Raw genomic sequence first — 13,049 nt, forward strand, 5'->3', positions numbered from 1 at the left:
TAAAATGTTCAATTTTATATTTTGCTCCTTTATTTATACACACTTTATTCATTTGTATATAATATTTAATTTTATAAGTAGTTGTGGATGCCCTGATGCCCTCAGTAGGCATTGCAGACCCAAGGGGTCCCCGCACCACAGATTAAGAAATGCTGGTCTACAGCATAAGACAAGGCAAATATTCCTGTAGCAAACTTGTTTCTTACTACAGCATGAAATAAGGCGGGCTAAATGAGGCAAACACAGTGATTTTAGGGTAGCTGATAGATGAGCCTTGTTGAGGCATTTTGTCAGATGTTTGGGTTAAGTTCAATGTATTGGCACTAATGACATGGCGTTTTGAAAGGGAAATTATTGCCCATATTTATCATGGGTTTGTGTCGCCCTTGTGCCATGCAAGGGGGCATAGAGCTCACTGGAAATCTTCTATGACATTTACCAATCCACACAAGGCCGCCTTGCATAGTTTTGCGTGGCTTGGTAAATGCGGGGTAACACAAGGAAGTGCAAATTGCTGCCTGGCGAAACTGTACCCCAGGGAGGCAATACATGGGTGACAGTGGGTGTATCCACCCATGTATTTTAACACATTTCCAGATTTACCTTTAGTGGTAGAACTAAGAATACATCAAAATCCTGTGCCTCCTTAGGGGAGGTGTAAGGAGGAGGAATACATTTACATCTGCAGCACACATAGAAAGAAGAAAATGCCTCTTAGGATTGTTTTTGTGCAGGAAGGTAACCGTTCCTGCACAACAACAATACTACCTACAATGCACACACCTTTGCACCATTGTGCAAGGTGGTCTGGATTTTTACTAGGCATCCAAACGTGTGCAAGCACTTGGAAAGGACAGGAGTGCATCATACCGTTTTAAATATTGTGCATTCCTGCCATTTCACGAAGCACAGCACAGCAAGGTGACTAGCTGAGTTAAGTTGTATGACTTTTTGGGAAATATGGCCCCTGTATATGTAGGAGGTTGGCTAATGGAGAAAGAGCATCTTCTCAATATTCCTGTAACCCATCTGCTGAATTTCAAGCCTAAAATTACATCTGTTGTGCCAGCTCATTATGATTGCACGCAGACACAAACATCAGCCCTTCTGAAGTAAGAAAATATGATAGTTATCAAAAACACATTTTTGCCTTAGATCCCTTTAACCTTTTTTCTTTTTGCTACTCCCCTACCCATCATATAATCCTTTGTATTCTTCTCAGATCTAAACAAGATTATGTAGCATTTTGGTAGAAATATGCAAAAAACCAAGCAGGAGCTGGAAGACAAGATGGCAAAAATCTCCATGGCCACCATGTACTTGCCCTTGGTACTGAGATAGGCAGGAATAAATGATAGCCAGACGCTGAGAAAGGCGAGCATGCTGAAGGTGATGTATTTAGCTTCATTGAAGCTGTCGGGAAGTTTTCTAGCCAAGAAGGCGACTATGAAACTAATAGCTGCAAGAAATCCAAGATATCCCAGCATGCACCAGAAAGCAATAGGTGAACTCTCATTGCATTCAATTATAATCTTTCCAGGATGAGTTTCAGTGTTATTTTCAGAGAAAGGAGGTGAAAGAATCAACCAGCAGACACAGAAAAGAACCTGTATGAGCGTGCCAACACCAATCACTGCGTAGGACAGCATGGGTCCAGCATATCTTTGTAATCTACTGTTGGGTTTGGTGGCTTTGAAGGCAATGACAACCATGATAGTTCTGGCCAAGATGCAAGACACAGAAAAAGAAAAAGTGACTCCAAAAGCAGCCTGGCGCAGAAGGCATTTTTCTGCGGTGGGATATCCAATGAAAGTCAAAGAAGAGAGAAAGCACAAGATAAGGGAAATCAGCAGGAAGTAGCTAAGTTTGGAATTACTTGCTTTGACAACAGGAGTGTTCTTGCAGTACATAAAGAGTCCCAAGATTATAGCAGGGATCACTGATAATGAAATGCTGGCTGCTGCCAAGATGGCTCCAAATGTTTCCATATAGGAGAGGAACTCGATGATCTTTGGGATGCATTGCACTTTCTTCTCATTGGGCCACTCATTCCATGGGCATTTAAAGCATTCAATGGAATCTTAAAAATAAAAATAATCACATCAGAGCTCCTATACTGAGCAGGTTAGCATCACATTTCAAATTTCTTTGGTTAGATGTTCTCTTACCACTTTGGTTAGAGATCTCCCCGAGTACACACGGAACACACTGGAAGCAGCAAATAGGCTTTCCTGGTATGGTAAGTTTTCTGAATCTATGTGGACAGCTTGGATTGCACACAGAAGAAGGGATCTGGAGAGGTTAAAGAGGCTGCTGATTAGACATGAATGTAATATATGACATGAACAAACATTGTATTGTAACTTGTGTGTCGGCTCATATTGAGTTATTTTACTATAGAACAGAAAGTATAGATAGAAGATGGAAATGTTGCAAAACATGAACTTTCAGTAGAGTAGACATTTTATGAATAGAGGGAAGCATTGGGAAGTCAAGAAATGTTGTATTGGATGGCATTTGGTACCTAAATTGCTGTTTGACAACTGATTTAGGGCCTGATTCAGATCTAGGAGGATGCGATACTCCATTACAAATGTGAAAGATATCTCGTCTGCAGTATTACAAGTGGAGTATATCCTATGGCACTTGTAATACAACCATCTTGATATATGTCATGTTTGTGATGGAGTATCATAACCACCAAGATCTAACCATAATGTAGTAGAAAACTATGGTGATGTTATCACAGCATCATTGCTCTACTTATGTTTCAGTGTGACATCTTTAGATTGGTACTTGACCCTTAACATTTAACCCTTAACACCAAAGGTGTGATTTTACATTTGCTAGCTTCTGTTGTAAAATTTGAGCTGGATTCAAGTTCTTCAAGATTAGTGCCAAGATTCCTGTGGTATTGCCTGGAGGCCAGCTCAGTTCCAACTGCCCAGGAGTAATACCACACAAAAAAGAAAGGGAAACACCGCAAGCTATGAGTGCTCTATCTTGGCTTTAAGTTACAACACCTCCACAATTTGGAGCAAATACAGGGATTGGAAAACTTAAAGTTTTGATTATTGTCATAGATTTTGTGTGAATTACAAAAACTTTAATAAAGAAAGGATAGATGTGAACCTTCTTTGACCACCAAACCTGAAATACACATGGTAACAGCAAACAAACACAATTGGTATTACCCTGCACACCAGTGCCACTGAAAAGTATGCCAACAATGGTCTATCTAGGAATGGATAGAAGAACTGAAGCAGATCCCATGGGAATGGAACTATCTGAAAGTCAGCAAACGCTACCTTCCTGAGCACTTCAGAAAATACCAGAATTTAAAAAATACTACTAAACAAGGAGAAACACGTTCAGTCTAAAAGGATGTAAAGCCTTCTACCCATTAAAAATGCACGTTTAACATTTAAAATATAGGTGTTGATTAATTCATGTGGGGGGAACAACCTAATTCCAAGCTTCTTTCATGTACTTTCCATAGCCGTGCTCATGTACTTTTCCAGACACGGGCAATAGACCTATCCACATTTTCGATATGCTATTTTATTTGGGAGAAGTGTGGGAATGCAGATTGACATTAAATTTGAAACGATGTATTGAATTTATATTTGTATCTGTGTCCACAAAAACATCCTCAAAAATCACCTGTCATTATGGGTAATACCGATTTCACATTAACACACGTCCCCTTCCACTAAACTCAGGGGCATGTTCATAAGGAAATGATGCAGCATAGTGCTGTAGCAAGATTTGCAGCCCTACCCTGCATCATTTCCAAAATGCAGAGACACACCATATACACAAGAATACGGTGCACCAGGTGTTTTTCCTAGCGTTAAAAATAGCTGCCCAGCGCCAACCCAGACACCCTTGAGAAGTGCAAGAAGGTGCCGTTTCCTGCACATAAGCAATCAATAATGGTGATTTGCTTCATCTATTTGTGCTGCCATTTGCAGCAACCATAGGAATAGCAAATCACCATTATTTAATGATTGTGTTTTTACAGGAAGGGGCAACTTCCTGCATAAAAACAATAATTAATGGTGGTTTGCTCTTTCTACGTGTGCTGCAGAATATAGCAAATGTAGAAAATGCAAAAAATAGAGAAATAAAAGCATTCATTCTTAGCGCTGCCTCAGATTTACACATCCAGCAATGGGTGCTGGGGTTGAATGCCCACAGCGGCACCCATTGCATACCCTTGTCACGCAGATACCTGCATGAAAGGGTACCATATTTACAAAGCGGCGCTAAGCCACCAAAATTGGCTTTATGCCACTTTGTAAATATGGAATAGGGCATTGCACCACCAAGGTGCAATCTGGTTGTAAATAGTCTCTTAGATTCTTGGTTGCATGGAAAAATTACAGTACTTTCATTTAACTCTAATTTCTAACCTTTAGAGATTTCATCATCAATGATTCATGGTCAGTGCCCAGGGAAAAACACTATCCACAATGACTTGTTTGCTGGCTGCCGGTATTATCTGCTTTCAGGAGCACAGCACACATTATTCATGTCAACAACAGGAAAGGTCTGCCAGATGTAATGGCATTACTTGTGGATCTCCAGCTCGCATTGTTTTACCTGTGGAATTCTAGTGACTACAGATTGTTTGTAGCTGTCATCCTCTTCTGGGTTACAATGACTGCACTTTTTATCATCAGAATCAGTCTGACTGGACCCTCATCTGGTTAAAGAACAGGGTCTTTCACCCCCAATCAGCAAGGATAATCTGTTGCTGTACACGGGGACAGCATGTTATTCAGATAATGAATGATATCCTACACTGAGTATGCTGATTGCTCCTACTACTGTAGCCCATAACCCAGGTGGACATTGTGAAGACATGGTGAGGGCTTAATTAAGCACTGATCCTCTGCTCTGCATACCAAATACATAAATGCCTGATGCAATCTGATTGATGTCAGCCTTTGCCCTGGAAAGGAGCCAGACATGATTGGGATATTTTTTTAAGCAAAGAAAAAATTCAAAATGCATTTAGCTCCTCACAGCGACACATAACTGTGTGTCTGTGCAAGCACAAAGAGCCAGACGCTGCTTGAAATTGTTTCTTATTTTTCTTGTCATAGATATGCTGCTCTCACCTCTCACTGGAGCTGTATATCTGTGCCCATGAAGGAGACAGATGGGGCTCAGATGTTTTCTTAGCTAAAGGAAAAATCCAAACTGCATCTGGATTCCTTCCTCTCAAAATTCTTCCAGTGAGAGGAGGGAGCAGCATAGCTGTGCCTCATCAAGGAGTCATGAACTATTTGGATTGTTTTCTTAAGGTAAAAACAGGGGTTAAGAAAAATTCTCGTCCCTCCTCTTTCATTCCTTAGCTCCTAGTACATTTCTTCTTTTTCGAGTAATGGGACGAATTGTGGGAAGAAGGGTGGGAAGGATTGGGGTGCGCCTCCTGCATTACCTCTCTCCTCCCTTATTGGCTCCAGAAAAATTGGATTGGGATGCTTAATGTCGCTAGGGAGGTGCTGCGGAGGGAAACATCCTTTACAACGCAACTAACACAACGCACTACCATTAGAACGAAACTTTTACAACGCAGGATCCATTACACCGCATGCCATTACAACGCATTCCATTACAACGCAGCTGCTATTACAACGCATGCCATTACAACATAAGTATGGGTAAGTATTTAATTTAATTTTAACCCCTACACCATCCAACACTTACTCTACTATTATGCCCCCCTGGAGCTAGAATAGTAATTTTAACCCCTACACTGTCCAACACTTACACTATAAATTACTTACCCATACTTACGTTGTAATGGCATGCGTTGTAATAGCAGCTACGTTGTAATGGCATACGTTGTAATGGATCCTGCGTTGTAAAAGTTTTGTTGTAATGGCATGCGTTGTGAAAGCATGCGTTGTAATGACATACATCCTGCTGCGGATAGTAATAGTTGTGCTTAGCCCTCTCCGCTAACAATGGTTACTGGCAAAATCCATTAGAAGGCCCTAGGAATAGCTAAGGAAGTGATCCAGATCTCTCCGTTATGTGTGTGATGTTAGTAATAAAATATTAGCTGGAGTTCCACAATGACACAAGGCTAGGATCAAAGCAGTATTCCACTCATTGATTGTGGCATAAGGCACAAACTGCTACCATGTCACAGCTTTTCTCTGTGATCTTCACTGGCTCCTCTTACAAGCTATCCAATCTTTCAAGCTCTCCCTGTTCATAAGGTTGTTCAGAAGAGCATTCATTGTAGCTGCTTATCTTACGTAGCACAGCTTTTACTGGTTTCAGGAGGATCCAAAGGTTTGAGACGTAAGAACACTTTACTGTTGGAAGTTCCCAAATCAAAATTTTAATTAGCAAATAAATAATTCTTCTCTGGTGCACTGGTAGAGCATGGAACATTCTACCTGCTACCCTTGAGAAGCTTTCATCTCTACATGACAACTAAAAACACCTTTGTTCAAACTCATTTGTTCAAAACACATTGGGGCATATTATCAAGGGTTGCAATAGGAAATTTTCGCCGCTTTAGCGGCCGTTTTCGTCCGCTAAGCGGCGATAATTCTATCGCCCTATTAGCAAGCTGTCGCTAACAGCAGTTAGCGACAGCTTTTAGGTGATAGTGAGCGGTTTGGGGTCCGCTTTGCATGTTAGCGATATTTATCGCCAATGACATGCAAAGTGGGCGTGCCCAAACTGTTAGCGACTGAAAACAGTCACTAACATCACTATCGCCTATTAGCAAGGCAGGCGTAGCGTTTGAAATATTTGCGCTAAGCGCGAATATCTCCAAATACTAACACCTGCCCAGACCAGTTCTTAGCCATGTTATCCAATGGGAGGTGGATAACATGGCAAAGAGCATTTCGTTGCTAATGTGTGGATATCGCTGTGATAGAGCGCGCAGGTCACCCGCCTATAATTTTACCATACACGTATCGGGCCCATAAAAAATCCAATTTACCACATTTATTAATCGGATAACCTTACACTCTACTACCAGTAACCCTTGTTCCTTCCTATTGATTTCTACTGTACCCGACTTACCAATCCACAGTTACGGGTACCTATGATCACAATGGATCAGGGAGCTAGCTGTAAAAGAAAGGCAGACACAAAAAACCTTTTCTATATTTGCACTCATAAAATAACCAGAGACTCAGGAAGTTTTAAAATCTTTATCTAAATTTCATCAACTTCAGAAAGCATAAGGTTTACAGTAAGCAAACTGTCTATAACTAAAATTATAAAGAACACGTATCCATATAGGAAATAAACCAGGCCAACCATTTAGAATTCTAAAGGAAGGTAAAAACAAGGAACATGCTAGTAAGGATTTCAGGAGTTTAAACTAGACATAGAGCGAGTAAAGGCCAGGGAAAATAAGGAACATGCTAAATATACCTTAAAAGTGACACTTTGATCAGTCTATAGAGACTCGGAAGTAAACATGTAACTATAGGGAAGGAAAAATGGAACACGCTAATATCTCAGAGTAAACATTTCATTTAGCTAAGGGAAGGTAAAGAAGAGGAACAAACTATATTTCATAAACTGAAAACAGGAATGTACTTAAAGGATGGGTAAGAGATAGAACATGCTAAAATAACAATTATAATGTATGACCTTTTCGTTTGTTGGTGCACAGAAAACATGGAAAATATTTATGCAAGACCACGTTTTATTATAGCAAGGGAAAGAATGAAAGATGCAGAATAGACTTCCCAGCACTATATTTACCTAGAACGGTGTGAAGACCAACCCTGGCCACGGGTCAGTTAAGGACAGGAAGAAACCCCAAGGAAGGAGAGTCGCCAGTAGGCCAGCAGGTGCAGAACGGACACCCCAGGACAGGACAGGGAAACCAGATTAGGATCAGGACAGGACCACCAAGGTAAGACCAGCACCCGCAGTTCGGAAGCAACGCCTGCGCTCCACCCTCTCTGCAGCTATCAGTCAGAACCCCGATTGGGTTATCGAATTCCCCAGCAAAGTGCTCCGCCAGCACTTAAGGTTCAAAACCCCGCTTGGGTCTCTGGAAATTACAGCAGCAGTCTGTATCAGTCACCTATTGAGTGCGTTGGGTCAGTGACAGGTCAGCTATTCGGACAAGTCGGACAAATTCTCTAGCTAAACCTAGGTTAGTTATACTGTTTTCGGGTCAGTGTACCACCCCCCAAATGTTGCAAGTGTAAGAATCCCCAATTTCGATTGGTCCTCACGAAGGACAGGTTAACACACCAATCAGGACAGACTTCTACAAGTCAAATTTTGCATCTTTTGGGACCGCCTATTGAATTTGGGGTTCCCATGACATAAGTCTCTGAATTACAATAGCGCATCTATGAATTATGATACATTTAGTTCATGTCAGCTTCTTCTGCTAGGCGAAGGTGCATCTTCCCAGGCACATCTTGGTGGGGACCTTGTGTTGGCAGGGTTTCAATGCCATAGAGCTCGTCCACTGGCAGAAGACTGTCATGCGCAGAAAGGCTGTTCAATATGGAGTATTCCCATCCCTCATGCCCACAGATTTCGGCACATGAAAAGTAAGCGAAAACAAATTAAAAACACAGAAATAAATGAATACACTGTATACCAGGAATCCCTATATGACTCCCCTTACTTTATATTAACTATAGCATTATTATTAATGCGATACGAACAGAAAGCAGAAAGCGGCAAGACAAGCTTCGGCATGTGAGATTACAAAGCGGCCATCTTAAGTTAAGGGCGCAAGCGCGAAAAAGTTCCCACCAGAACTGCGAGTACTTCACGTCACGTGAGTGTGACCAACGCACGCGCAGAAGAAAATCCCGCCAAACAGCGGCCATTTTTAGAGGCAAGCTTTGTTAAGGTTAATAAACACATAGGCAAGCTTCACTGGGACACCCCGTGTAATGTAAAATGTGCAATATTAGTAACACAAACAGGTTGAATTAGTTCATTAGGGTTATTCGAGGTTCATGAGTACAAGCAAGCCGCTTTACGTGCGAATTCTTGCTCCATCAATCCCCTCTTTGATGATATTTTATATCATCACAAACAAAATAGAACCAGATGCCAACTTTCTCAGATTTTGCCCAATTCGATTTCTTCAAACTTTCTGTTCAATTTCTCTTTTGTTTCTTTATTAGGGTGAGAATTTTTCACCCTTTTATAAAGCTGATTATTCATTTCTTCTAATTCAAGTTCATCCACATTCCGTTTCACCCCTCTCTGGTTCACAGTATACTTTTTCTGGTGCTTTCGACATTTGCAACAAACGAATATAGTGAATACTACTAAACCTATTCCTGCAATTGGTATCAGTACTTTAGTCAACAAACTTTTACCTAAATTAGCAAACCAATGACCTACAGAGGAGAGTCCATCAGTAAGTCTTTTCCAGGCACTGTCAACCTCCAGTGGTTTGAGTTCTTTTGCCAAATTAGTAATGTTCCTTACATACCTCTGGATTTCCACACTTTTATCTGGTATGTAAGTGCAACAATGTTGCGCTTTCAACATTCTGCAGACTCCGCCCTCTTTTGCCAATAGAGTATCAAGGGCAAGTCTGTTTTGTAAAACCATTGATCTGACCGCAACCATTTCGGTATTGACCATCAGGAAACCTCCAGCAGTGTCAGTAGATAACCGATCTACTACTGTTGACAATTTGCAAATTTTATGTGAGTTCAGAACCACTCCCACTGCAGGTATTATTGCGCTGAAAATATCTCCTACAATCTCACCAGCAGTTTCTCTTTTAGTGCGTACTAATTGGTGAGTTTCTTCATTGCTTCGAGGGATTTTTCCCACATGGTATATCTTTGGGAAGACAATACCAAAGTAGCAACTCCCGTACCCATGGTCGGGCAATTTGAAGTAAGCCTTGTTCCCACAAATAAAATAAATTCCAGGAATCACAGGCTCTGTCCCATCTTTGAAACCCCAACCTCCAATTACCTTGTAATTATGTTCACATTCACTGGAACCAATGAAAACATTGTGTTAATAACTAGTCATTTCCCTTTTAAGACAGAGCTTCCCTTTCTTTTCGAAATCCAAAAGCATAGCAGCATTAGTTCTGCCATTTGAGGTGCTCCCTATACTCTCTGCCCATTTAGGAACCTTGTGGTTCTTGTCTTTGGCCTTCTTTTGGAAACTCTCTCTTCTCTTCTCTACCATGTCCAGAAATTCTTTTTCCTTTTCATGTAAAGAACAGGTCAGGTTATTTTTGTGTGCATCATCTATATTAATTTTTCCTACATTCAGAAAATAATCACTCATGAATTTAGCTACATCTCTAGTCGTATGTACAGGGTTCAGGTTTCTTCGAACAGGAAGTTCAGAAAATGTCACGTCAGGGTTTGAATAGTAATACTGTAAAGGTCCTCTATTGTAAAATAAGCTAGTTAGTATACTACAGGAAATTCCATAGGTTAAGGGCAGGTGATGATAAGTCACACCTTCAGCTACGGAAGTAGGTAGCTTCATACAGACATAACAGTCGTCTATTTCCATAGTTTCTACATAATGCAATAACAGGTTTGCGAAAACATTTAAATGCGTCTTGTTCTTAAGTTTGTTAAAGTGTAATTCTTCCTCATCTGGTGCTTCTATGTCTATTTGTCTCCATTTCAGGCTAAGTGGTTTGTCCAATGAGTCTATTGTTCGTGGTGTCTTCCTAGTATGTGATTCTACAGTGTCGTCAGGTAAATTATTATTTGGGTACAGACTTGGGTTTTTGCTCATCATAGAAGGAAGTGTTATTGTTAGTCCTATCCAGAGGATCAGTACTATAGCTACACTACATAAACATACTTGACAGCATGTTTTACAACAATTTTGTCTCGGTCTCCCATTCTCAGAAGAATCAGACATTTCGGCTCAACAGAAGCTTCACCCCTCTTTGTAACTCTGCACGATTTGCTTACTCGAGTAACTTTTTCAGGGTGGTTCTGCTTCGTCTTCGCTCTGTTCAGCAATCAATTCTCCGTCACTTTCAGTACTTGCATCACGTATTTCCAGATTTTCAAATTCTTCAAGTACGTAGTAAGTCCATTCAGGGCTTGAATACTTGTTATTCAGCTTTTTAATGCGAGCACTTCTTCTCCTTTGCTTTGTCACCCCTGGGTCAGTTTGACTCGAGACCGCATTTACTTGGTTAGGTTCTTCGTTTATTGTCTTCAAACGCAATCTCAGCCTTTTTATAAATCGAGGAACTGAGTCACCTTTTCTCAGTCTTTTAACTGGCACTGTGTCTTGGCTTTTCACCAACACTCTTTTGTTTTCGTTCAGCTGTGGTACATTTGGATCAAGTCCAACTCCTGTATTGTTCCCTATCTGACTAGGTCCAGGTCTTTCATCTGTTTCTTCTGCCTGGTCCCTAAACTGGCCTTGTTCAAGTGTTTGCTGAGCTTGGCTTTGATCTGTTTCGGTCTCTTCTTCTTGAACACAATTGTCTAACCCTACCTGTTCCTGTTCATGCTCTTCGAACTCTTGATCTTCTTCCGCATAAACTTCCGCCCTAATTTCTATCTGTCCCTTATCTGGTGCAGGTGTTCTTGGAGGAGTGTCAATTACCTGCTCTCTCCCTATCTGGTCCTCCTCAGAATCAGATTTTACATGGATTTCGATGATCTGAGTAGCTTCTTCTTCACCTGCCTCGTCCTCACTATCCCACTGTCTATCTAGCTGGGCTTGACTTCTAGTTCGGATAGGGTCGATTGTCAAATCGATGAGTGGAACCCAATCTTCTTGACTGGAGCTTGGTTGTTCTTCTTCAGCTACTTCAGGACTGATGGCTTGGGATCCTTCAGCTGGGCAACCTTCAGCTTCAGTTAGTTCTGGTTCAGTCGCTCTCTTCGTGTGGCTGGCATGGATCCAGCGAAGTACTCCTGCACACTTTACAGCGGTTGTGGTAACCAGGATCACCTGTCGTGGCTTTCCCCACCTGGGTTCAAGGCAGCTTTTCCGAGTGTGCTTCTTTATTGCGACCCAATCACCAGGATTCAGGTTATGTGTTGGAGTTGTTGGCCTGGCGACGTCTTCTCCCCCAACCTGGCGAGAGATAGAACGTACTTGGTCAGCCAGCTCCTTACAATATTCCAGCACTAAATCATCAGATATGCTTATTAACTTGTATCCTGGTACCCATGCTTGCAGCATTGCTCTTCCCATCAGGATTTCATGGGGACTCAAGCCCGTGTTCCGATCTGGAATACTTCTGAGTCCCATCAGTACAAGAGACAGAGCATCTGGCCATTCCAGTTGAGTGTACTCACACATCTTTCCCAACCTTGACTTGATCGTGCCATTTATCTGTTCTACCACTCCAGAAGCCTCTGGGCGATATGCACAGTGCAGATGTTGCGTGATTTTGAATGCTTCACAAATCTGTTTTAGTATTTCATTCTGAAAATGACTTCCTCTGTCCGATTCAATTAAGACTGGGAAACCGTAACGAGGTATTAGTTCCCTAAGTAACAACTTTGCCACTGTGATACTGTCATTTCTACGTGTAGGGAAAGCTTCCACCCATTTTGAAAATAGGCAGACAATGACAAGTAGGTATTTCATTCCTCGACAAGGGGGCAACTGAATGAAGTCAAGTTGGAGTCTAATGAAGGGGCCTTCTGCCTTTCCAATTTTTCCTGGTAGTACTACCAGGGTTAAATTGCTGGCAAGTCAAACACCTCTGGCAGAGTGCCTCTGCTACTCTTCTGAAATTCGAATTGAACCATGTTCGGCGGAACATGCGAATCATCGCATCTCTGCCCACATGTGTATGTCCATGTATCAGCCTAGCCATCGGAGCAAGCATACAGTCTGGCAACACAGGCAACCCATCAAGGTAAACAATGACACCATCTTCATCTCTCCGGCGGCACCCAAAGTTTCTCCATCTTTGTTTCTCCGGTGGCTCTGCTGCTTCCTATAAGTCTCTCACCTCTTCCCATGTATTCACTCCTTCTAGCATCAAAAGTTGGCAGCTGCTTCCAGTTCCCCCAACCCTTATATTGATTGAGATTTTGTATTTTGCACAATGTTTG

The 13,049-nt window shown here is 41.6% G+C and overlaps 1 protein-coding gene across 1 annotated transcript in view; it reads right to left on the reverse strand.

The window, feature by feature from the left end:
- Positions 1–1,151: 1,151 nt before the first annotated feature.
- LOC144797880 (extracellular calcium-sensing receptor-like) overlaps positions 1,152–13,049 on the reverse strand; it is a 206,313-nt gene continuing 194,415 nt past the window's right edge. The window contains exons 5-6 of the mRNA XM_078668681.1: positions 2,169–2,292; positions 1,152–2,080 (exon numbers count right to left, since the gene is read on the reverse strand). Coding sequence (XP_078524807.1) covers positions 1,152–2,080; positions 2,169–2,292 — 1,053 coding nt within the window. The remainder of the gene's footprint in view (positions 2,081–2,168; positions 2,293–13,049) is intronic.

The sequence above is a fragment of the Lissotriton helveticus genome, chromosome 12 (assembly GCF_964261635.1).
Source record: "Lissotriton helveticus chromosome 12, aLisHel1.1, whole genome shotgun sequence".
Taxonomy (NCBI): domain Eukaryota; kingdom Metazoa; phylum Chordata; class Amphibia; order Caudata; family Salamandridae; genus Lissotriton; species Lissotriton helveticus.